At 39.6% G+C, this 27,473-nt stretch overlaps 1 protein-coding gene across 1 annotated transcript in view; it reads right to left on the bottom strand.

Annotated features, from left to right (window-relative positions):
* Positions 1 to 27,473, bottom strand: part of CUNH8orf34 (chromosome unknown C8orf34 homolog) — a 526,010-nt gene that overhangs the window by 381,515 nt on the left and 117,022 nt on the right. The window contains exon 5 of the mRNA XM_006150466.2: positions 5,360 to 5,388. Coding sequence (XP_006150528.1) covers positions 5,360 to 5,388 — 29 coding nt within the window. The remainder of the gene's footprint in view (positions 1 to 5,359; positions 5,389 to 27,473) is intronic.

Genomic DNA, 27,473 nt, shown 5'->3' with positions numbered 1-27,473 from the left:
CAGCAGGATTCTGCTTTGTGAAGATTCTCAGGTGCATGTCTGAGGTAGGGTTTCCTATAACCGGAGGCTGAAAAAGTGACTTATTGAGCAGGTTCCCTCAAATGAAAACTGTCAGAAAGTAAAGAATACAGGAGAAAATGGGAAAAAGCTAGGCATAATATGGGTTTGGGTTATGGGTAGTCTCAGCCCAATCCCACAGAAAGCTCTGAAATGCCAATATATCTCATAGCCTTTGTTAGTCAATATGCCATTTTTATTATTAGAAACTTTTGGTTCACAGTAACTACTATTATGTAGCCTATACTAAGTCTTTAATAAATAATTGCTAAGTAAGCAACTAACAACAATTTACTAAAATGTTATTTCTCTATTGATTTTGTTTTACGTTCTATAGTCTTCTCTCACTTTTTCCGATTGTTGAAGATGAACCCGGACATTTAGGTCAGCGTGGCTCCCATGGGGTTGAGGCAATCCTCGGAAGTATGAGGAAATAAGCTCCCAACTCATGGCAGGTGAGGAATGGGTCATACTGTCCTAGTGTAAAGGGACTGGGCAGACACAACCATGTCTACTACGTGACATTCTTAAAAATGTATTGGAATCATAGAAGCTGTACGAATTATTGATAGGTATGAAAGGTACTACTATCTGAGCCTGAAGAGTGGAGGTGTGAACAGAATAACAGCTTCCCAAACACATCTACATCCTAATCTCCAATATGAATATATTATATTACATGGCAAAAAAGACGGACTGATCAAGGTTAAAGATCTTCAAATGGGGAGAAAATCTGGATTCACAGGTAGGGAGGTGAGGCAACCTAATAGGATTCTGTGAGTAGAGAGTCTTTTCTGGCTGAAGCTAGAGATGAGATGTTGCTGGTTTTAAAGATACAGCAAGGGGATCTTGCACCAGGCAGGAAGCTCCTAGAAGCTGGAAAATGCAAAGAAATAAAATTGTCCTAATTTAGGAAGGAATATAGCCATGATGACACCTTGACATTAGCTTAGAAAGATGCACTTTTTTTTTTAAGAGGTTTTTGCCTTAGGGTGTGTGCACTTGCAGGAGAGAGAGAGAGAAACAATAAGAGGAGAAATGAGAAATCACACCCCAGGGAGGATGCCATGCTGCACTCCCTTCTCCTCCTGGAATCATGGGTGTGTATGTGTGTGTACACACTCACACACACACACAGGGACCGGCATAAGTTTCAAGACTCTGGGTCCAGGACTCGAACCATAGAGGGCCATGTGGAAGTTCAGTGATGTAATTGCTACACTATCTGCTGGCCCCAAGAACTTCTAAGCTACAGAAATGTAAGATAATATGTTTGTATTGTTGTAATGTGTTGCAGGATCATAGAAACCCATAGAGTGGCTAAAGAGGGGAATCAAAAAGACTTAAAAATAAGGAGTTGATAGAGTGCCCACAGTTAAGAAAAAAATTTACAAATAACATTGTATTGTTTTATTTTTAAATTTTAAGTAGAGTTAGTAATTCTTACTCCCTACCTTCCTAAATATTTACAAACTAACTTTTAACGTGATAAGAAAAATGCTTTCAATGAGATGAAAGTCGAGTTAAAATATGATAATCATTTTATAAAAATTAAGAAAAACATCTTCAGTGAATCCCCAAAGTTGCTAAAGAAAGGTTAAAAAGTAGAAACTATATTTATTTTTTATTACTACATTGATATGGGTTTGGCTTATGATACTGTTTTTCAGTAGCTGCTTGAGATTTACTTTTTCTGAAGAAAATTCAGGACTATGAGCTTAGTGACCACCAGAGGGTGCTATGGGAAAGGCTCGCCCTCTCCGAGTATGCCGCCCAGACAGGCAATAGCTGGTGGCTGGGCACTGGAAGCTAGGACACCTAGTATCATCTGGCACTCTAGAAAAGCAGTGTGAGAAGAGCAGGCTCAAATGCATTGCCCTGACAAATATTTTTGCAGTAAAAAGCTTATATATGACTGTTATATATGACTGTTGGTATCTTCTTCAAAAATAAAAAATATATATACAACAAAATTCAGCCATTTCCATGAAGTTTTTCAAAATAGGAATATTAACTCAGTACATGAAAATTGGCAGTTGTACAATGTAAATGGATATTCCCTTGAGCAAGTGAGCGAATGTGGTGGAGGTGAGGGGAGAGGTGATGAGGACATGTCCTGATGATGACATTGAATCAAGTGGCAGGTTATCCCTGGAGGGTTAAATCTATTTCAGTTTAAAGAACGAAGTTCCTTAACTCAAGACCAAAAAGGTATAGATGCCAATGCTGCCAAAAAGCAGAGCGTGAGAGAAAAGGAAAGGACAATGACCAAGTGCACCAATCCCCCGCCCGAGCAATGTTATATCAGGCAGTCAAGAGTTTGTAGAATATATTGGAAGAAGCAAATGGATCTAGAAATGGTAATGATTCTACCTTTGTATTTAAAGTAAACATAGACTGTCTCTGCAAGATAAGGAAGGGATTTGCTGAATGTCTTCAAACTATAAGGAAGGTCATGGCAGGGGAAGGAGACCAGCTGGGGCAACACTGAGACACACACAGAGGAGGGCCAGGAAAACAGAACGAAGCCAGGAGGTCACACCTGCCACTCAGTGTACCTGCTGTCGCAGAGTCGGATGGAGTTATGCATGGAGTTAGTACAGGTTGGAATTACTGATGATTTAAAAAGAGTATGATGAGAGGTAGGAGATAGGGAAGTAGTAATTCAACTGGGCCCACATGGGAAAAGCAGTCCCGTCCCAAGGCCTCCTGAGTAGGACAGGCACGCTCACGTGTGTCCATGATCCAGACTGACTGAGACCCTGCTAGGATGCATGGATCTCTAGCTCTCTTTTTATTGCTCCTGTCTCTTTCATGAAAGAAAGAAACTTTTAAGATGTATTATGGTGGCTTATTAGAGGAAATTCATATTTAATATATTCATACATATTACTTATTTTTTAGTAAATCAAAAATATTTTATGGTGGGACCAGCAGTTAGCGTAATGGCTATGTCACTGGACTCCCACGTAGTCGACTGCAGTTCGAGTCCCGGACCCAGAGGCTTAAACTCACGCCAGGCGTGTGTGCGTGCATGCCCAAGATCCCGAAAGGAGAATGGAGGAGAAGGGATTGCGGCATGGCCATCCCCCTTGGGGGTTGATTTCTCGCTTTCTGTCTCTCTGTCTCTCTCTGTCTGTCTGGCGGGAGGACGCGCCCTATAGCAAAAACCTCTCAAAAAATATATATTTTATGATAAAAATTCAAGAAGTATATTTCTAGTTGGGGTAGAAGAATACTAACTTTATTATTGTTGGTAAAAAAAATAATGCAATTACGGCACAGCCTCAATGGTGCAGTGGCAATGCAAGCATCGTTCAAAATTCAAGATCAGAAGCCAACCAGTGATATGGATCCCTGGGTCACCTTGAAAACATGTCAGGTGCACAGACAGGCACTCGGGATCCTGAGGGCTGGAAGACTAGGAAGGTGGATTGCATGTAATAACTCTGTTGAGGGTCTCAGTCTCTCTCTCATGTGTGTGCATGCACACTCTTTATCAAGAAAAAGGAATACAAATGCAACTATTACATATAGTTTATTAGTTTAAAATGTCATGATATGTATGATCTCATTTTTTTATACCAGAGGGTGAGTGCATGAGAGAGAGAGAAAGTAAGAGAGAACAGACTCCCGAAGAAGGCCATCTATGCCATGACTTTTTTCCTCCCATTTTTCCAGACCACCAGGACCCTGGGCATGTGCATGTGTGCTCAGCATGTTTCTTAAGCCCACAGGGCAAGGACTCAAATCCCAGTCAGCACGTGGAATTTGGCTTCCTTTGCATGATGCCTAACTGCTGTGTCACTGAAGCTGACTCAATGATGCCATTTTTTTGTACAATGTTTTCTATCACTTTACTTCTATCTACTTATCTAACCATCAAGTCAAATATCAATATTTCTGTTCACATGCCGGGCGCATGTGCGTGCATGCCCAAGATCCCGAGAGGAGAATGGAGAAGGGATTGCGGCATGGCCATCCCCCCTAAGGGGTGATTTCTCGCTTCCTGACTCTCTGTCTCTCTCTGTCTGGCGAGCTCCTGCGCCCTACAGCAAAAATCTCTCCAAAAAAAAAAAAAAATTCTGTTCAGAAGGCTATCCAGACCAGTTATGTTTTAATGTCTAACATGGTTAGATACCTAATATCTATATCAACATAGTGTTAATGAAATAATTGCATATTGAGGCGTAGCTGAGGTGGCACACAGATGATGCTATTGCTTGAGAGGCTGCAAGCCACAACATGGGAGGTTGGGACTCAGTTTCCATGACAACCCAAACACAATTATACATGCCTATAATTGTAGCTAATTGGGAGGCTGGTACGAAAGGATCTCAACGTGGTGACACTGTTGAAAATACTTACCTTTGCCTCCCTCCCTTTTTTCTTCCCTCTCCCTTTCTTTCTCATAAAGGAAAAAAAAAAAGAACTTAATATTGATAGATGTGATTTATACAAATTAAGGTTCTTTGAAATCCTCTATAATTTTTAAGAGTGTCAAGGGGCCAAGATAAAAAAAAAAATCAGAACTTGGTCCTCAATGACTCCTATATAAATAGCTCTAAACTAAATCTCTCTCATGGAACAACAACTATAAACATGTCTGCTACACATTTCAAAATAAACAACCCAAAAAAGAATACCTGATATGCTATCTCAACCTGTAAAATTACTTCTCTCCCTAGTTTCTCCAGTTTTGGAAAATGGTGCTCCAGGGGATCACCCTGCTCATCTCCCTAACCGAAGACTCATCATTGCCTGATGCCTTCTACATCTTCCATATCTGGTTCACCAGCAAGATCCACTGGCCCTACTATGAAAGCACGTTTCTGATCTCCCACCTCTCACCAGCTTCACAATTATTATCTCAGTTCAAAGCACTACCAAATGTTCTTCACATTTTAGAAAATGTAATCAAATAAAAAACCCTACAGAGTAAGGCTTCCAAAGGGTAGCTGTACAAAAGGGCAAGTGCCATCCATATCATTATCATCGTCACTGTTACTCTCTAAATCCAGGCAGAATACAAATCATTTACATAATATCATTTTTAACATAGTGATTCAGTGATGGCAGTAATTCCATATTTTCTAACCAAATTATAAAGGTCTTGACTCAAAAGGATAGGTGACAATGACTTTCATAAAAGAGTTGAAACACATAACTTGGCAAATTTTTAAATGCTAGCACCAAATAAATTAGATTAAAATATTTTTGTTTCAAAAACATTTGAATTTAGGAAGTGGATTAAAACATAAGTTCTACTTTTATTTTTCATCAGATAGGTAGTTCAACTTACCTTATCAAGTTCATCTGAAATTGCAATACCTGGGATTCAAAAGAGATTTATAAAAAAAAGTTTTAGAAAAGATCTTTAATAACCTAATGTTGAAAACAAAATTTCTATTCATAAAACTGATGCATTTCTTATTCTCTTTTCCCTTTTATTAGTGTTCAAAGTAATGGGGCACATCATTCCTACCAATGAACACAAATTAGGAACTTGAGTCAATGATGAACCATGAACACTGAAACAGTGCAAATCACACAATGAAAACAAATAAGTACTATCCCTCTCTTTGGTTATAAAGGCAGAGCAAATTTACAAAGAGAATTGGAGAGATGCTGTCATTATATTATAAGGGATATCAGGGACAACCTAGCCTTTTAGACTTTTTCCTTCTTAAGAATTCGTTTTGACTCCTAGAATGATTAATTATTAAAGCAGAATGGTAGTTGAAGATCATTTATTTTCATTCCATTGTTTTCTAGATGAGTAAACAGACTAAAGAGCTAAGGATGTTCTCACACAGTCCCCGAGATCGAGAGCTTCTTGAGCTAATGGACAAATGGTCCCTCCTTTCAACTTCTCACCCTCTGCAATATGAGGGGCTTCAAAAATTCATGGGAAAGTGGAATGAAAGTACAAATTTATTAGGGTACATAAAACTGTGAAATCCATGCACTGTTTTTTTAAATACACATTTTCTATATAGTTTTGAAGACCCCTTGTATTTACTGGACATTGGTCTGATTTCCGTCATTTTCATTCCTCCAAAACAGTTCTAAGTCAACAGTGTGAAAAGCTTTAGTTTTTAATCTGATGAATTTCTCACTAATGACAAACTCTGTTAACCCCGTTTTTCTTTCTTTAAATGCTGTCCTCTCTTTGAAGGAATTACTTTGTTTTTTCTTTTTTGTTCTGTTGTTTTTTGTTTCTTAGTGTGTGTGTGGTGTGTGTGTGTGTGTGTGTGTGTGTATGAAGGCAGTATAAGGGTCCTTTTCTGAAATGCCAAGGGTTCTTTGCTAATATATCTATTCTGTCATTTGATATTAATATATTCCCTTAGTAATCTAACTGTACCATTGTTATGACATTTTTTTCCTCTATATAGTAAGTATAAACAAATCCTATTGTCTGCACAGACTTTCTTCCTGTGCTAGTTGTTGAAGTCCTGTGGGCACTCCAGTTTCAAAATGCCAGACTAAAGACATCTTTCTCCTAAGTTCCCATTTTCTTTTGAACAATCATGGGCCCAGGGCTAAACACAGGCACCGTGGCTGGGCATAGGACAGATGCAGCCAGGACTCTGGTTAGGGGCATTGAGCAAAGAAAAGCTGGTGTCAAATCTCAGCGGGGCATAGAACAGAGACAAGAAAGTCCCAAAGTTTGAAGTCTAAAGAAACACAGAGGGGAAAAAAAAGCAAGTTTTGAAGCTGAATTCAACAAACTATAAAGAGCAAGAAACAATGAGCTGAGGTAGAAAGGAGAACCTGAAGGTTGTCTCAAGAAATTAAGTATGAGGCCCAGCTGCTGTGATGCAGCAACAACACAAGTGCCCTGCAAGGCTGCAAGTCACAAGGCTGACCACGGGTTCAGGTTTCAGGTTGGCCTGAAACATATCGGACATGCAGGCGACCAGGATCCTGAGAGCTGAAGGGCTAGGAAAAGAGGATAGCAGTGTGACAAGACCCTTTCGAGAGTTTTTCTCCCTCCCCTCACGCTCTGCCTCATGCGCACATGCACTCTCTATCGTGAGAAAGAAAAAGAGAGAGAGAAAGAAAGACAGATAGGCTGCCCTGAATGAAGAAATTATTATAGGGTCTCCCTCCCCTACCCTGTTACAGAAGTCTACAGAGGGAATACCAGGTACTCTAGCAGTTCCTATATCATCCCCCCGAACCATCAACCTAAAGAATCAATTATATGCAAAGCAGAAAAAAATGGGTGCTGCTTCATCTCAGTAAAGGACACTAATTCTTCCCCTTGCAGATAAAACTAGAGGTGCAGGCATATTGAGATGCATTCTTCAATATTGTACAAGATTCTTCTTGTTAAAAGTTATCAATGACTAAGAATTTTTATATGTCACTACACAAACAATCTAGCTATCACTTCAGGGATTTGGGATGCCTATGCCTAACAACTATTTAAAGACTGGGCATATTACAAAGGTAGCTCCTTCAAATAATTAAGGGAGAGAAAGCTTCGAGGAGGGTGGGGAGTACTCAGCCACAATGGCACTGTAGCAGAAGAAGAGAGATGAGGCAGATATGAGATACCAGAGCTTGTGGACAATTATACACATTTCTTTTTATTTTTAAGAATTATTCATTTAATTTTATTTACTATTATTATTCTCCAATTTGACCAGAGAGAGAAAGAGCAAGAGAAAGCAAGTCCAGGACTTGAATCAAGGTAGGCCATGTGGGAGTTCAGAGCCATAATCACCATGTCAGCTACTGGCCCCAATTGTAAACATTTCTAAAAATGTAAGTCACACATTTATGAATGTTTGGGTTTAAAAAATATATAGAATTACAAGTGGCCACTTAGAATAACTCAGATTTTAAGAAAATATAGGAAATGTATGGAATGCTAAATAGTTTATATCACATTCTACAGTGGATTTAAAATATATGATCCCAGTTCATAAAATCCAAAAATGCTCTTAGATGTTTATGGTGCAGGCATATTGAGATGCATTCTTCAATATTGTACAAGATTCTTCTTGTTAAAAGTTATCAATGACTAAGAATTTTTATATGTCACTACACAAACAATCTAGCTATCACTTCAGGGATTTGGGATGCCTATGCCTAACAACTATTTAAAGACTGGGCATATTACAAAGGTAGCTCCTTCAAATAATTAAGGGAGAGAAAGCTTCGAGGAGGGTGGGGAGTACTCAGCCACAATGGCACTGTAGCAGAAGAAGAGAGATGAGGCAGATATGAGATACCAGAGCTTGTGGACAATTATACACATTTCTTTTTATTTTTAAGAATTATTCATTTAATTTTATTTACTATTATTATTCTCCAATTTGACCAGAGAGAGAAAGAGCAAGAGAAAGCAAGTCCAGGACTTGAATCAAGGTAGGCCATGTGGGAGTTCAGAGCCATAATCACCATGTCAGCTACTGGCCCCAATTGTAAACATTTCTAAAAATGTAAGTCACACATTTATGAATGTTTGGGTTTAAAAAATATATAGAATTACAAGTGGCCACTTAGAATAACTCAGATTTTAAGAAAATATAGGAAATGTATGGAATGCTAAATAGTTTATATCACATTCTACAGTGGATTTAAAATATATGATCCCAGTTCATAAAATCCAAAAATGCTCTTAGATGTTTATGGATATGTTTAATATAATTGTATAAAAATGTTCCTTTCCAATATGAATTCAAGATTAAGAATGAATATCTTACTTTGTTTGTTGGATATATGGGGCACATGGAAATGGGGGGAGGAGACAGAAAGTGAGAAATCACCCTCCCAGGGGGGACGGTCATACTATAATCCTTTCTCCTCCATTCCCCTCTCAGGATCTTAGATACACACACTCAAGCACCTGGAGTGTTTTTAAGTTGCCAGGTCCAGGACTCAAACTGCAGTCAGCCATGTGGAATCCAGCAGCCTTAACCATCATGTCACCTGGCTGATGGAATGAGTATGTTACTTAAATATGAATATTTAAAGGACTTGGTATATCTTAAAGGAAGAGTAAGAATATATAATATGAAACAAAATTCTCATCCAAAGTCATAAAGCTTAAATATCTGAAATCAAATAACCCCAAATTTCATTGTCAATGTTTATGAAACACATTTGATTTTCTTTTCACTTGCTATAGTAATGCCCTTGGGTCTGCAAAAAGAGTTTTCTCATTCAATTTTTAGAACACTATCAGTTGGGACCAGCAGTTGGCGTAATGGCTATGTCACTGGATTCTCACATAGTCGACTGGGGTTTGAGTCCAGGACATGGTGGCTTAAATTCACGCCGGGTGCATGCGCATGCATGCTGAAGATCCCAAGGGGGGATTGTGGCATGGCCATCCCTACTGGGGGTGATTTTTCACTTTCTGTCTCTCTGTCTCTGTCTTTCTGGTAAGTGCACGCACCTTATAACAAAAACTTCTCAAAAAAAAAAAAAAAGAAAGAAAGAACACAGTTGATCTTTAAATTTCTTTTATACCTCAGATTTATGAATCCATTACTCATAAAGATAGCAGCAATATATTACCCATCTGGAATGTACCCAAGAACTGGCAAGTAAGTCAAAAAACCTGTGAGCAGTCAAATTACGTGTCACGGTGCTTGCTCCTTACTTATGGGCTGGCTCCTCTTGATTTTAGCATGCCTCATGAGCTGTTTCTCAGGGCTGAACAATGGGGATGAAGAGAAACATTGCTTTGAAGATTTATTTCAGTACTTGAAGCAAGGGGCACCAGAATAAAACTCAAATTAACCAAGTGGAAACTTGGTTTAGAGAAAGAATTATGCCTCTACTTACTTCGAGTGTTCAGTCTGACACCATGTTTTATTCAAATATCTATTGCCGTATTTCCCTAACAGTTACATAGTTTTATGACTGCCTAAGAAATTATCCAAGTAAATCTTCACTCTATCATATATAATTCCTTCATCTTTCTATGTCAGTATCAAATTGCTGAGGGTATTTTCACTTTTTCTTATTTCACTTTTAATCAAAGCTTAAACTGATTAAAGCAGTGGAAAGAATTTTAATAAAACACTTCCTCAGAGAAGCATGAAGCTCTAAGGGGAACAATTTATGTTGAGTAGCCAGGATATTTTCCTAGTACCTAGGCAGAATGTCCACAGTTATTACCTGAAAGGAGATGGACATTGTTTAGGCATTTCATTAACTCTTAAAATCCATCAGATTTTAGGATGTTTCTTAAAGTTCACAGAGATTGGGGATCTGCAGTAAACAGAAAATATGCAAAAGAAAATGTGGCGAGTTGCTACAGTATGTTATAAGAAAAGAAGGCCCAGGATTGCAGTGTGAGGCTCTTGGAGGTATACTACAGCACACAGTCAAATGGAGAGCTTAAAGAGTAGCCTAAGAAGTTTAACTGAGATAAGTGACGGTGTTCAACTGCAAGAGTGCGCTGCCTGGATGAAATGGGGAAAATGAGTTCTTTCAGAAACTAAGCTTCTTTTCTAGATGTAAGGCAATGGCTCCCATGGGCATGGTAGAAGTGGATTTCCTAATTCAGCTATAATGTAAACCTCTGTGGGGCTTTCATTTGTGTTCTTCAACTTACAGACTTTTCATTCATTCATTTAGAGTGAGAGAGATTTTTGCTATAGGGTATGTGAACTCATCAGAGAGAAAGTGAGAAATCACTGTCCCACATACCCCCAGAAGAAATGGCCACACTGGAATTCCTTCTCCAATACTCTTTGCCTGGGATTCTGGGTATGCACACACACGCACACACGCTCCCAGTATGAGTTTCAAGCCATCCGGATCTGGCACTTGAACCACGGTCGGCCATGGGGGATTCCAGTGCCTTGACCACTACACTAATTGCTGGTCCCTCTCCACTTATTCTAATCTCCAAAAAGATCTCTGTGATATCAGGAATTTATACCAAAACACTGTTTCAGATTCTCAGATTTGTACTGTATTATATCTCAGAAGCAACTGAGCTAAGTTGCACCAGGACACTCATTTTTCCAAGCATCAGCTCAGCCTTAGTGCTAGAATTGGATGTGTTTCTAGGACATGGAAGTAGCAACTTTTCACAATTCTCTACACCTTAATCAGCATATTCACTTTACAAAACAGGTCAGAAAATTCAAGTGGTAGGAAAAGGAACTAGCTTTTTTCCTACAATTGACTTTCCTGTTGGAGTAAAGGCCAATGATCTCACAGTGTAGAGGTTTAAACTCCCCAATTCTTCTTGTTCAAAAACAAAAATTGTACAGTTAACAAAAAAGAAAATTTTTTTCTTTTTTTGTTTTTGGAGAGGTTTTTGCTATAGGGCATGTGCACTTGCCATACAGAGAGAGGGACAGAGAGACAGAAAGTGAGAGATCATCCCCCAGGGGAGTTGGCCACACCGCAATCCCTTCTCCTCCATTCTCCTCTCAGGATCTTGGGCACACACACATGCACGCCCGGCGTGAGTTTAAGCAACCGGGTCTGGGACATGAACCGCAGTTGACTACATGGGAGTCCAGCGACATAGCCATTATGTTAACTGATGGTCCCAACTGTACAATTTTTTAAAAATACAAACATAGAATATATAATGTGGCTATACCAGTTTTGTGTTGGAGTTGGCTTGTGACCTACTGACTTGTGACCACCAACTGTGCACATTTCTTCCCAATGTCTTATTCAGTAATGTCTCTGTGGCTTGATATTAGTCATAATGGAAGTATCTACCTCATGAAAATGGACAAATGCTACATATCAGAGCTTATTTCTAGAATCTGTTTGCCAGTATGCTACTGAATTATGTGAAAGCAAATACCAGAGTGCATACTTCTCAAATTAACAAATGAGGGCTCAATCGATCACTGGCCATTTGTCAGCTAAAATGTTCTGTAGACAGCCTACACACTGCTTTTAGAGCAAAAAGGATTCCTGCAAGAAATTGAGGGGTTTTATCTTCAACTGGTTACCCTAGAACAAAAGTTGGCAAAATTTTCTTTACCAGGCTAAATAGTAAATCTTTTGGGTTCTGTAAGCCATATATGGTCTGTGTCATATTTATATATTCTTATTCTCCTTTTTTTTTTTTTTTATAAACAATCCTTTAAAAAATTGAGAATCATGCTCAGAACATGGACCAGAAACACCAGCCACGGGCTAGAAAAACCAGCTGACCCTTGACCTAGAAGCACATGCCACCTTTCATCTTGATTACTGGGCTTGTCCATTTTTCCAGAGATAGTTCCAAATTTTGTTGCTTTTCATCCGGTCCCTCTACCCAGTTCTTCCCCTTGCCATAAAGGATAACAACTTTTAATATCCTAAAAATGTGAAACTATTAGATTTAAATTCCCAGGAATTTCTGACTCATCCACTCCTCAAAAAACCCACTGACCTTGTGTTTGGACAATAAAATGTTCTTCCTAGGAAGTCTGATTTTCATCCTGTTCTGGCTTTATCCCCATCCACCTTCTTTCGTATTTGCTCCAGCTGTCAGCTCTCTTTCTCTCTCCTGCAACTGCAAGTCCATTCATTCATTCATTCATTCATTCATTTTTTTGTTTCCTTTTATCATCCCCTAAGTGATTACACATACATGCAAACACACTCACGTTCTCTCTCTCTAACACACATGCACATACTAACACATGTGCAAATACATGAAACTAAAGGAAACTAAACCAAAATGACTAAATAAATAAGTAAATAAATAACAGAATCTTCCCCTGCTAAGGACTGCCCCCTTTCACACCTTCCTTGTTCATCAAAATATTTACAAAAGAGTCTTGTTCTCATGGTCTCTTTTTTACTGTCCATTCACTCTTCCACCCACTCATACTGGCCTCTGCTTCTCTTATGCTCTTTTCTGGGGGGAGAGGTTTTTGCTATAGGGCCAGAAAAACAGAGAGAGACAGAAAGCAAGAAATCACCCCCTAGGGGGGATGGCCACGCTGCAATCCCTTCTCCTCCATTCTCCTATCGAGATCCTGGGCATGCACACACATGTGCCCGGCATGAGTTTAAGCCACCAGGTCCGGGACTCGACCACGGTCAACCACATGGGAGTACAGCAACATAGCCATTGTGCTAACTGCTTGTCCCACTTCCCTTATGCTCTAAAAAGTCAGTCTTTGCAGGACTAGGAGGCGGTGTGGTGGTTAAGGTGCTGGACATTCCCACATGGCCGACCGCAGTTCAAGTCCCAGACCTGGCAGCTTGTTTTCTCACTTACCCTCTCTCTGTATTTCTCTCTGGCCTAATTAAAAATAAATAAATAAATGGAAAAAAAAAAAAGTCAGTCTTTGCAAAGTAAGCAGACACCCCTGAGTATCAATTTAAACTGAGCATTGGGCCCTATCTCTTCCATTGCATTACTAAGCCTTTTATGTTTCACTTTTATCAAATCAATACATATTTATCACTGAAAAAAATCTAGTAGAAGGAAAAAGGAAAATAAAACCCAATTAACAGATAACTAATGAGAATACTCCATTAGTGAACATTTCCTAGTGAGAATTGTTCCAACTAATATTGTGTGCATATGCAGGCCTACATACAATTCTTACATGCCTGTATATACATACATATAAAACAAAACTGAAACAAAAAATATATAATATTATGTCACATGCTTTTTGTATATATAAAATGTATTGGGATGGCAGGTGGCATGGTGGTTATGGGTGCTGGTTTCACACATGGCTGACCATGGTTCGAGTCCTGGGCCTGGCAGCTTGCTTTCTCACTTTCCCTCTCTCTCTCTCTCTTTCTCTCTCTGGTCAAATTAAAATCAACGAATTAATTAATTAATTAATTAATAAAGTTAAATAGAATAATTATTTAAAAAAGAATATGTATACACATATATACACAAATACACATATAAAAGTATACCTTAACTGGGTTTATTTGTTTTTTTTAATTTGCCAGGGAGTATATGTGCTTGCCAGAGAAAAAGAGAGAAAAGAGGAAGAAAAGCAGACCCCAATGAGGTGTGGTCCCACTACAATCTCTTCTCCTCCACTTCTTTATCCGACCAGGATTTTGGGTACTATGCACATGCACTCAGCATGTTTTTCAAGCCAGTGGACCCAGAATTTGAACCGCATGGTGGGATTTGGCTCCCTTAACCACTAGATCATGAAACTCACCTTTTAACTCTATTTTTTTCTAAAAATATCTTCCACATCATTTTTATGGCCATATAGTATACCAGGATGTGCATTTATCACCATACCCTGATCCATTCCTCTAGTGAAAGAAGCTTAGTTTCCAACTTCTCACTATCGCAAATCTCATTGCAGTGAACAGTGGAACACAGCTCGGAGACAGCCGCACACATGTGAATATGTTTCTTTGTTTTTCTTTTCTTTTTTTTTTTTAAAGACCTTATTTGCCAGTTTGGATACCATGATTTTCCACAATGCTCTTCCTTCTTGATTTTTAGGAAAATATTCTATCTTCTACCTCTCTGAAAATTCCCTTTCACTTTCTTCAACCAAGTCACTTTTCTACCTAAATCTCAATGTTGATTTTATGTGTGTGTTTCCTTATCTATGTACTAAAAATTCCCACATCAAAGTACCTATCAAAACTTTTGCCCTGAATTGCCAATTCATAGACACTAGATTGCTGGGAACAGAGGAGAGTTGTCCCAAATATACCTAACATGAGAGTTTAAGACATAATGCTCCACCTTTGAACATTATCAATTCTTATCTAAGGCAGAGGCAGCACCCAGTCACCTGGATCATATAATAAACAAAAGCAAAGAACATTCTTATCTCTATTCTCACTTAGCCTTCATATCAGTCAGTAAGTCTTAGTCATAGACTCTTCTGCATTTATGTAAACCCATTCCTCATTTCCATCCCATGGCTACTATTTTGTTTCAGGCTTTCCTCATCTCTGTCCCTGCCTCAAGGCATTCATATCAACTCTATCCTCTGGGCTCCATCAGAGTGATAATCAAAAAACACAAACTTTGGGGACCAGCAGTTGGCGTAATGGCTATGTCGCTGGACTCCCATGTAGTCAACTATGGTTTCAGTCCCAGACCCGGTGGCTTAAACTTACACCGGCTGCATGTGTATGTGTGTCCAAGATCCCAAGAGGAGAATGGAGAAGGGACTGTGGCATGGCCATTCCCCCTGGAGGATGATTTCTCACTTTCTATCTCTCTTTCTGGCAAGCGCCCGCCCCCTATAGCAGAAACGTCTCCAAAAAAAAAAAAAAAGAAAGAAAGAAAGAAAACACAAACTTGGTTAGTATCATGACCAGCTTGTTGCACAGTGACTGGGGTGCTGGACTCTCTTGGTTAAAGTCCTGGACATGGTGGCTATGGGTGCATGTGCTCACCAGAAAGACAGAGAGGGACAAAGAGACAAAAAGTGAGAAATCGCCCCCCAGGGGATGGCCACTCTACAGTCCCTTCTCCAACTGAAACCAGGTGTGTGTGCACGAGTGCCCCAAATCTCAAGAGGATAATAGAGGAGAAGAGATTAAGGCATGAATCCCTTCTGAGGGGTGATTTCTCGCTTTGTGTCTCTCTGTCTCTCCAGCAAGTGCGCATGCCCTATGGCAAAAATACCTAAAAAAAAGGAAAAAGATTCCTGTAGCACAGAAGTCTCCACCCCTGAATATCCTGCTACCTAGACGGCCAGCTTCATTACCTTTAGTACTTGTCTTATCCTTTATTCACCAAAAAGTTTAAAAAATTTCCTCTTTCTTTACAATATTTTCCGACATGCATGCTTCTCTCTCTGCCAAGTATATCCCTCCCCATCACACATCTTCATTCTTTTATCTTGTCTTTCCCTTTGGATCTTTCTAGACTTGGTTCAGATACATTCTCTTTTTTCACATTTTTAAAATTTCATTTTCTTTTATATATATTCAATCCCATCATTTAGCTTACAAATAATGATTACGTCGCTGGACTCCCCCATAGTAGACCGCAGTTCAAGTGCCAGATCCAGCGGCTTAAAACTCACACCAGGCACGTGTACATGCATGCCCAAGATCCTGAGAGAATAATTGAGGAGAAAGAAGTGCGGTGTGGCCACCCACCCAGACACATTCTCTACAGGGTTATACCTTACCCGCCTTGTTGGAGGTCCCTATATGCTCCACAGCTCTCTTAAAGACCTTTTTCCAAGTCCCTGAAATGATGCTTTCCACACCTATCTCCTCTACTAAAAGGTAAACTTAAAGTCTGTGTCCACATACTAGACATCTTTGTCTTCCCACATCCACTGAGTTGAACAAACAATTGCCCCATTATCTGCCTCTTTTTTCTCTCCTGGGTTATTTTTGAACCTTTCAGGCTGTTATGTCAGAGAAGACTTTTTGGGTATGCTCATGATTGATGAACTGAAAAAAAAAAAAAACCTTTGTTATTTTATTCTTGGCTGAGGCCAGATTGCTATTATCAGTCATGGAGCATAAATATCTGTCCTCTGTTCTCCCAACAGCTGGGCTCTTTTCCTTGGAAAAGCTCCAGCTAGTGTTTCACATGAATTGCAATCTGTAGACCACGGTCTGGATGGCCTAAAGATACTCATCCTACCATCGTCTCACTCTACAAAATGCTGCCAAAGGCAGCAAAAGCAGACCCAGAAAATACTGGAAGCCCTGCAACCCCAGGAACAGGATCTCACTAAGCAAAGGCTTTTGTTGACCAACTGTACAAAAGAGAGAGCCACTACTCTTCAGCTTTTAGTTTGTTTATTTGATTTTCCATCTTCTTAGATATCTGTTTATTTTAAAACATGACTCTTCCAATAAATAAGCCACAGTCAAGGCCAAAGATCTTAGCAAACAAATCCAATCTACAAACACCCAAATCCATGTGTTCTTATACCAAAGGCTCACATTTAGAGAAGCAGAAGGCAGACCAGCAGCAAAGAGAGGAAGAGTGAGGGAGGGGCCCCAGTAAAGATGGGCCAGGAGGAAATGAAGGTAGAGGGAGCACTCGTCCAACAAACCATGTCTGGGTTATGGGCTGATCCCTGCACCAAGGCTTGGGAGTCTAAGAGCAGAATGGCTCTGCCCTCAGAAAACTCAAAGTTCAGAGAGGAGGTAAATGAAAAACAGAGATAATAGATAAGCATACACAGAGAAAAGTATCAAAATAGAAAGAGGGATGCCAAATCCCATCCAGAGAACTGCAACAGAGAAGTCATCATGGAGGAAGTATTACTGAGCTAGGGGTAGAGAGAAGATCTAGCTTGTTGGGAAGGGAAGTGAGGCTGGAGGAAGGAGGAAGGAGGTGAAGGTGAGATTTCAAGGCATTTCATGTCAAATGGATGAAAAAGAGGCATGTCAAGTGAATGTGGGGCATAAAGAGAGACATGAAATGGTACTGGAGACATGATAAAGGCCAGATCATGGGGCACTTTCTCTGAGGACTTAAGGAGCCACTGAATGCTGAAAGAGGCATCCGGTTCTCACTTTAGATGCCTGTGCTTGCTGTGAGGGCTGAAAGAAGAAACAACAAGTGAAGGGTGTGAACAAGACTGGTTATTCAGTCCTCAACCATCTCCATGCTTCTTGTGGGCACAGAGGCTAGACTACATTTCCAAGAGCCCCACAGTTGCTGTAGAAAGTGGGCAGATACATGAAAGTCAGGACACTGCCCTGGTAACCTCCTTCACAATCCTCTACTGCCTCTTTCTGTTTTTGCAGCAACCTTGAACGTCATGTGCTAAAGTGAGGAGAAAAACAGGACAGAAATATTCTGCATCTCTGAAACACCTCATCAAGCTACTTCTTGAATGGGAACATATTTATTTTGTATTAAACCCTAGAGATTTTGGCCATGAGACTCCCTTAAACTAAAGTTATGATGCTCCTGCCAGCCATCAACTTAGCAAGGGCAGGGACTAGGTCTGTTTTTTGGCTTTTGGTTTTGGTTTACTTTGATTTGTTTGTTGTTTTCTGGCACAGGGTAAGAATGAAATGGGATATGTTAAATGGATATACCAATTATTTTGTCAGACATGTTGGGAGAGCAAAAAAGAAGATAACTATAGAAGTAGAAGGAAAAAAATCAGGCTCAAGACATAGTTTAGAGGGAAAATGAGCAAGATTTGATAACTAATTAATTCTGAGCAGAAAGGGAGAAAGAACAGTCTAGAGTATTTCAGTTCGGACAAATGGGTAAGCTATGTATGGCACCATCACCCAAGATACAGTAGGTAGAAGAAAGGTCACACGTGAAGGTGAGATCCACTTAGAAATAAATTTCATGTGTCACGAATAGAGTTGTGCTTTGGGAGCTCCGCAAGTGCGGGTCAGCTGTGGCACAGCAGAAATGCAATGCCCCATGATGCTGCAGCTACTTGGGAAGGGCTGGGATTTGGTCTCAAGGTCTCACTGTGCACACTAGGTGCACATGTGACCCTCGTCTTGGCTCTAAGGCTGGGGGTCGGATCACAGCCTGAAGATCTTGTTGGGGGTGCTGTCTCTCTCTCTCTCTCTCAAGAAATAAAGACATAAACTTTTATAAAGTGTAAATGTCTGAGTGGGAAATATACTCCTTTGGATGTGCTGTGTGGGGTGATAATTAAATGAGGCTGGATGAGAGTGCATGTATAGGAGCAGAGACAGTAAGTGAACCATAGAAGCAGCATTAAAGCAGCAAGGGAGAAAGAAGAACTTCCAAATGAGAACTACGGCCAGTGGTGCACACTGCAACTAGAAAGGGTTAAGTGAGAGGCAGCTCCCAGAATGCAGAAGATCAGAGTCAGAAGGAGGACAGAGCGATCAGCAGCATAGAAACTACCAGAGCAAGGCTGTACAGTAAGAGCTGGAGAGTGCTTATTCTTCATGATCGTTTGGCATCAATAGGGGGCCACAGTGAGAAAAATTTCAGTGAAATAATAGGCACAACTGGATGTGTGGTCTTCAAAAAGTTCATAGAATATGTATATTATGAAAGAACTATGCATATGGGACCAGCAGAAGGCATAATGGTCGCGTCACCAGACTCCATGTAGTCAGCCACGGTTCAACTCTTGGACCCGGCAGCTTAAAAGTCATACTGGGTATATGTGTGTGCATGTCGAAAATCCCAAGAGGAGAATGGAGAAGGGACTGCAGAGTGGCCATCCCTCCGGGGGATGATTTCTCGCTTTCTGTCTCTTTGTCCCTCTCTGTCTTTCTGGTGAGCACATGTACCCATAGGGAAAAAAAAAAATATCTTTTTAACAAAGAAAGAAAGTAGAAACTATGTGTAAATTTAAACTTTTTTCACACTAAAATAAACTCATATTTTAATTTAAATTTCTCACAAACTTTTTGATGCCCCTCTTTATAATTGTGTCAAAGAATAAAAGGAAGATAAATAAACAATGGAGAAAGTGAACATAGCTTTTCTTTTTGAAACTTCAAATGAAAGAAGAGGACAGAAACCTGACGCTGTTTGCAGTTTCTTGGCCTAAAGAACAGTGAAAGTGTTGTCATTTTTTTTTTTTTTTAGAGACTTTTGCTAGAGGGCACATGGACTCACTGGAGAGATAGAGAGAGACTGAGAGACAGAAAACAAGAAATCATCCCCCAGGTGGGATGGACATGCCACAATCCCTTCTCTTCCATTCTCCTCTTGGAATTTTGGGCACACATGCACACGCACCCAGCATGAGTTTCAAGCTGCTGGGTCCAAAATGCAAACTCCCACATTGCAGTTAGCAATGTGGGAGTCCAGAGCCTTAGCCACTATGCCACCTGCTGGCCCCGTATGTGTCTATTTTAATATGGGTTAGAGCTGTGGAATCCAGTGTGTGGTGGCCACTCATCACACCGCTATTGCACGTTTGAAATGTGGCTCATCTAAATTGGCATGTGCTCTGAATTACAATTTACACCTGGGTTTGAAGACAGCATAAAAAGAAAAAACTTCTCAATAATTCTTCATGTGAAATATAAGTGAAACACAATAATTTAGATATACTGAGTTACATAAAATATTTGTAAAATTAATTTTACATGTTTCTTTTTGTCTTTTTAAAATTTTTTTAATAGAGATTTTTGCTATAAGGTGTGTGAACTCACCAGAGAGGTAGAGTCAGAGATACAGAAAGTGAGAAATCACCACCCAACACAGAGGGGATGGCCACAGAGCAATCTCTCTTCCCTCATTCTCCTCTCGGGATTTTGGGAACACACACCTGGCATGAGCTTTAGGTCTCTGAGTCCGGGACTTGAACTATGATCAGCCAAGTGAGAGACCAGCACCTTAACCACTACACCACCTGCTGTCCCCGTTTTTGCCTTTTTGTTAATGTGCCTGATTGAAAATATAAAACCATCTATGTGGTTCACATTACAATTATATGGGTTGTGCTTAGTTAATGTTTGCTTTGATAAATAACTGAAGTAATATCTGGGGTGGGCTAAATTCCAAGATGCCCCCAAGATCCACACCTAAGGAATCCCTTTGCTTTGAGCTTAGAAGGGATTACTCCACGTATAAAGAAATATCACTCCCTTGACTAGAATACTAATCAGTAGGGCTGGTCCCCTGGCCTAGTGGTTAAGGGAACTGGATCCCACATGGCTGACTTCATGGTTCAAGTCCTGAATCTAGTGATTTAAAAAATATGCTGGGAACAATGCATGAAGGAATGAGAAATAAGGAGAAGGGATTTCACCATGATCACCCTCTCTGAGGAATGATCTCTCTTTTTTCTCGCTCTCTGGCAAATGCACATGCTCTCTGGCTTATACAAACAAACAAACAAAACAAAACAGCAAAAAAATACAACTAGTAGACTTGGAGTAGATCAGAAGGGAATTACCCTGTATGGCCCTAAACTAACAGGCGTATCCCTTTAAAGAAGGTGAAACAGCACAGAAAGACTCCACCTTGGCCTTGAAGTAGTAGGAAGCTACTATCGTGGGAAGAGGAAGCCACAGGAAAGAAGCTGAAATGGTCTCTCATTTCTGAGAACATCCACTGGCTAAAAACCAATGAGAAAACAGAGATTTCAGGTTTACAGTAAAGACTGAATTTGGCCAATAATCTGAATAAGCTTAGAAGAGTACCCCAAGTCTCAGTAAGATTGCGGCCTCAATTTACACCTTAATTTCTACCTTTCTAGACCCTGAAGCACATCTGTATTCCTGAGTCAGCAGGTGGCAAGGTGATTAGGAGGCTGGATGGTTTGAGTCCCAGATCTGGTGGCTAGAAAAGTCAACTAGAAAAATGCACCAGGCATGTGTGCATCATGCCCCAAATCATAAGAGTAAAATAGAAAAGAAGTGATGGAGACATGGCATCACCCTTTGGGGGTAGGGGGTGATTTCTCACTTCCCTCTTTCTGTTTCTTGTCTCTCTCCAGTGAACATACATAACTTGTGGTAAAATCTAACAAATAAATAAATAAATAAAGATAATCACTAGAAATACTATAAAAGTGGGTAGAGGCCAGGAAATGAGATCAAGACCATGGGTGGAGAGCCTTGCCTTCAACATGAAAAGCATTTCTCCTCTGAGAATGGAGAAGAGCAGGAGGGGTAAGGGGGTATACAAAGAGGCAGAGGGAAGGTACAATGAGGTCATGTTTAATGTTCTAAGTTTTTCCGTAGAGCTGGAGGCAGGCTGTTAAGACAGTGAGGCAGGGATTGAATGGAAGGTTCCAGACTCTTACATGGGTTCTTCTTTACTAGCAGAGAGGGTAGAGAGGGAAATGGATTGACCAAGATTAAATTACACTAAAGAAATCCATGAATTTGCCTGGGATTGAATGGAAGGTTCCAGACTCTTACATTGGTTCTTCTTTACTAGCAGAGAGGGTGGAGAGGGAAAGGGATTGACCAAGATTAAATTACATTAAAGAAATCCATGAATTTGCCATGTCACATTCAGCTTTGATGTGTCCTCTTCCTCAGTACTTTTGTCCTTACTGGGAAAGAAGAAATGATGATGGCAGCATTTATTCAAGGATGAAAATTTCACACAGAGATGAGATGATGGAGGGAAACTAGAGCGAGTGAGGATATTAGTAAAACTGCTCTACGGTTCAGTCTGGGCAAGGCAAGAGCGAGATCAAAAGGGAGGGAGAGATGAAAAAGAATGACATACAGGAGATATCCAGAAGGTCACAACATGGGAAGGGCAGAGTGACGAGAAAAAATAGCTAGAAAGAATGTAAGCATGCAGAACCACAATCTATAAACCAGAAATATAATTTGACTTCGGAATATGAATCATAGACCATTAAGAAAAAGGGTGGTGGGAATTAGAGACTTAGATTTATGGAAATCTAGAGTAAATGCCTTCATCTTATAGAGTAGGAAATGGAGGAATGAGTTTAACATAATATTACACTCACCTGGAAGCCAGAGTGGCAGGTGGGGCCAGAGCTCTCTCCCTGAGACCACTTGTAGATGTTTGGGTGATGTATGTTATGGTTATGAAAATCAACATGGAGTGCATTCAATATTCAAAAACCAACATTTAAAAAAATGTGTACCTAGTATTGATTGAGTTTACACTTCTACAAGCTCAGGCAAGTATGTAAGGTGTGTACGTATGTGGGTTCAGGAAGTACAGTTAAATGAGAATGTTCTCTAACAGAGAATTCAGAATGACCAAGTTTATGTCCAGTAAAAGCGTATCATTTGATTTTATGCTCTGAAAATTTCCCAAAATTATTCATTAGTTATTTATGTATACAAACATCTATACCAAAAGAGGATTGCGGGAGGAAAATCTTTGATTTTGATGGGACTTACACCATTCCAAAGTAATGATTACTACTAATGCCACCTTAGATATGTAGTGGAGTACAAATTTCTGGAGGTAGCTTGTTAGATCTTGGAGTGTGTCTGTAGAAGCAATAGAGGATGAAAGTAGGGAAAATGTAGAGGGAAAAGGCAATCTTAAGACCTTAAAAATGTGTTTCTTCTAGAAGTTGTTTCTTAAAGAACTCACTGAGTACATTTAATATGGTAAGTTTTGTACTTTCAAAGAAAAGAAAAATCAGTGAGGATTGGCTTTGAATATATTTATAGCCTCCTTGTATCAATATGTATCGATAGATTATTATGTCTATATTGCAGTCATAACCATAACTACATACATGTCTATATCCACAGCTGAATATTCAACAGACATATGGTCAGTCAGAAGAAACGGTAAGCAGGTCCTATTACTACGGAGTGCTTTCTCATTAATACAGGAGAATTTCAATGAATAAATGCAGAAAGAATGATAAGAATGGAAATAACCCTTAGAAAACGACAGTAATAGTTGTTACAAGAAAGATTCACACTAATATATGCTAAAATTAGAAGGAAAAAATTAGGAAAACAAAAACAGTATTTTTATAGACTAGAAGTATTTCTCCCCCAAAATGCATTATCAATAAAGGAAAGCATACTAACTTGATGCTGAAAAAACAACAGATCTCTCCTTTATCAACTGATTAAGGTGAATATGACCAGTAATGAGACGACTGGCCCTGATAACATGCACAAGAAGGATTGTGGCCTCAGGCCCTTCAATGACAGCCACTTGGGCAGCTGAAGGTCTTGCTTCTTCACAATTTTCCTAACTAGCTGAGAGTCAGATGGAGGCAAACACTTGAAAGAATGGGTATGAGTCTGGGTCCTGGGAAGAGAGATGAAGTGTTTGAAGAAAGTTCAGAAGTGCGACAAAATTTGGCACCCAAACCTCACAGTGGGTGAGGTTTGAACCTGTCGCACCATAATAATGTGTCTACCTTTCCAAGAGAATGGCATCAAGAAGACTGTCACAGTTGATGAGTGACGCTAAGATAAAAAAGATTACACGAAAAGGCTTGGGAAAGCATCCAGAAAAAAAAGAGTATGTTACAATAAAATAAAGTAAAACAAAATAAAATAAAACTTTGAATTAATAGAAGTAGAGAGTGGAATACTGATTCCTAGAGGCTGGAAAAGAAGTGTGTCTGATTAGAGTGTTGTTGGTTAAGGGATAAGAAAATCATTTCAGGTAAGAAGAACAAACTCATTTTATATAGTATGCCAGGGTATATAGTATACTATAAAATATATATAAAATCAGAGTAAGGAGCATATTCATTATCTCAGACATTTATTATTATTATTATTATTAGATAATAAATATGCTCATTATTCTGATTTTATCATTACACATTGCATTGATGTATTGAAATATCACACTGTACCCACACAAACATGAACTGTTAAGTGCCAGTTAGAAAGAAAAGAAAACAACACAGTACAGTTAAGTAATGTTTACAAATTGAATGACTAAATAGTTTTTGTCTGTTACGATTTGAACTCTGTCTGAAGTGTGTGTGTGTGTGTGTGTGTGTGTGTGTGTGTGTAGTTAAGTGTCTATAAGCTGACATCTACCAAGCTGAGATATTCTATAATTTTGAGGAATGTAAATGATTATTTTCTACCAATCTCAACTAAAAAATACTACTTGTAAAATACACAGAACTTCTTAGAATGTACAACTAAGATAAAGCAAAGAATTTTCATCAGCGACTGTATTAGAATTAGAAGAGCACTAAAATCTTTCAACTTGCCCATAGATGGCTATGACACCAGAGAAAGGTCTACATCAAGACACTGAGTATTCGCTTTGACCATATCTAGAGGAATATTCCATCCTCTATGTCTTCCTAGTACTTACAACAATTTATAATACAATTACTATTAATTTGGAGTAAAATTTACTAATCTGAAACTATTGTAAAAGTCAAACAGGTTCAGATATGACTGAGTTATATTCTGGGTTTGGTTGGCTCCACAGAACAGAGCTTAAGCCTTGTGTATCACAAGTCACATCACGCTCAGCTGACCACAGTTCAAATCCTGGCTCCATTCAGTAGCTTAGAAAACACACCAGGAGTGTGTGCATATGTGCCCCAAATCTAGCTAAGATGGAGAAATAAGAAAGGGATTATGCCTTGACCAGGCTTGATTGGGGGGCAGGGGTGTTTCTCACTTCATCTCTCTCTCTCTCTAGCACATGCATGAACTCTCTGACAATTAAAACTTTCTTAAAAGGAATAAATTACATACTGCTTCAGGATGATGAAAGAACTAGGTCTGTAATATGGGTGAATTCTGAGCAACTTGACTGCTCAATAAACATCAGTAAATATTGGGGCATCAGAAAAGACATGATGTATTTCTTTGTTTTTCTATGTAAAAATGCGTCCTGACTTTTACAACCCAATAGCAAAGCTGTATGTCTAATTATGTAAACTGACCATAAAGACATAATAGTAGTTTGATAGTTAGAATATGGTGGATAAAAACAAAGATTCCATATGAAAATTCAGGTTTGAAACCTGGTGGCACAATGGTAATACACTGGACCCACATGGGAAAGGTCCTGGGTTCGCTTCCTGCCCTAGGACTTCCCTGAACACCCTGGTATGCACATGTATGCCCATGATCCGATCTGGCTGAGACTGGGAGTGGATCACATCACAGAATCTGTTGTGGGTGCCTGTCTCTCTGTTTGTCTCTCTCTTTTTCCCTCATGAAGTAAATTTAAAAAAAAAAACTTTAAAAAACCTTTAGATACTGAAAATCATAGAAACCCATGTCATTACAAGAACATATGATTCTGTTTTGAAAGAGTCTCAGTTAAATTAAAGAAACAGAGCAATTCCAGGCAGCCTCAGCACAGCAGTTAAGCACTCTGCAAATGAAGCTGGATTCCAAATGGACAACAATGGTCTAAATCCCAGGACTAGCACCAAGACAACTGGCACAGGCTCCTGAAGAGATGAGAGAAGTGAAGGAAAACAGACTGAGGAATGACCAGGCCCTGCTCGTGATTTCTCTCACTTTCTCTCTCTCTCTCCCTCTGTCTGTCTGTCTGTCTCTCTCTCTCTCTCTAACACACACACCTTCTGGCATTTAAAAAAAGAAAAAGTAGAAGAGAGCAATTCTTCTGTATGTGACCAACCGTCCTTTCAACTTGCCCATAAACATTCCCACTACCATACCATCAAATAATAGAGTCCCTGGGCCAGCAGGTAGCATGGAGGCTAAGGCACCAGATTCCACATGTCTGGCTTTACACAAGTACCAGATCTGGTGGCTTGAAGAACACACTGGGTGCATTGATGTGTGTGTGTATGCCCCAAATCCTGACAGGAGAATAGAAGAGAAGAGACTGTAGCATGGCCATACCCTCTGGGAAGTGATTTCTTACCTTCCCCCCCTCACTATCTCTCTCTTATGAGCACATGCACCCTATGGTAAAAAAAATCTAGGAAAAGACCCTCTGGGAAGTGATTTCTTACCTTCCCCCTCTCACTATCTCTCTCTTATGAGCACATGCATCCTATGGTAAAAAAAAATCTAAGAAAAAAGAATTTTTCAAATTAAAATAATAGACCAAAATGGCTCTCTGCCATAAACACAGGAACTGATTATTGCACCCTGTTATGGCCCATGTGCTGACTCACCTGCTAGTTTCTTTGGGTAATCCTAAGGGTTGTGGAATGCCTCCTGTAAAATTCAAATGTTAAAACCTAATTTTCAATGTGATGGTGTTAGATGATGGGGCCTCAGAGGTGATTCAGTAAAGAGGGTACCACCCCCGTGAACGGGATTGGCTCCCTTGTGAAAGAAGCCCTAGAGAGCTGCCTTGGTCCCCTTCACCATGTGAGCTATGAGAGAAGAAATGGGCCCTCACCAGACAACTCATCTGTCGGCACCTTGACATCAGATTTCCCAACTCCAGAACAGTGGGGAATGCCTGTTTTGTATAAACTCCTCAGTCTATGGGGTTTTGTTACAGTGCCTCAAATAGGCTAACACAACAATATGGCCATACTAAGTTTTCTGGGACAGACCATAACTTAAACTCTGAAATTTCTGCTATAAATCTGGGCAGGTACATAATTGAAATGCAGTCAAATCCCTTTATTAAAAAGCTTCAAGACAGATCAAATAGTACTGTACACATTAACAACAATATAGCAAGTATTTACAAGGTAATTATTACATTTTTAAGGATGAATTTGACTAATAGTATACAAGGGAACTTAGAAAAATTTCTTGAAAATGGAATTAAAGTGTGAGTGTATTTGAGTGCAAAATATCTTGAAATCTGTGTGCAGTTTTTTCCTAACACACAATTTTCTATAAACTTTTTTGAGGACCCCTCATATTTGAAGACCTTTGTAATCATCAGGTGAATACTTCAAACATCCTGCTTTTAGCACGTATCATCAGACAAATTAAGAAGCTGTAAAAAGTACAGGTTCTGGGACCAGCAGTTGGCATAATGGCTATGTCACTGGACTCCCATGTAGTTGATCACAGTTTGAGTTCCAGACCCGGTGGCTTAAACTCACACCGGCCTCATGTGCACGCATGCCCAAGATCCCGAGAGGAGAGTGGAGGAGAAGGAATTGCGGCATGCCACTCTCACTGGGGGATGATTTCTTGCT

The sequence above is a fragment of the Tupaia chinensis genome, unplaced genomic scaffold, assembly GCF_000334495.1.
Source record: "Tupaia chinensis unplaced genomic scaffold, TupChi_1.0 Scaffold000288_2, whole genome shotgun sequence".
Taxonomy (NCBI): Eukaryota; Metazoa; Chordata; class Mammalia; order Scandentia; family Tupaiidae; genus Tupaia; species Tupaia belangeri.
Note: the sequence above shows the minus strand (reverse complement) of the source record. Positions and strands in the feature narration are given on the sequence as shown.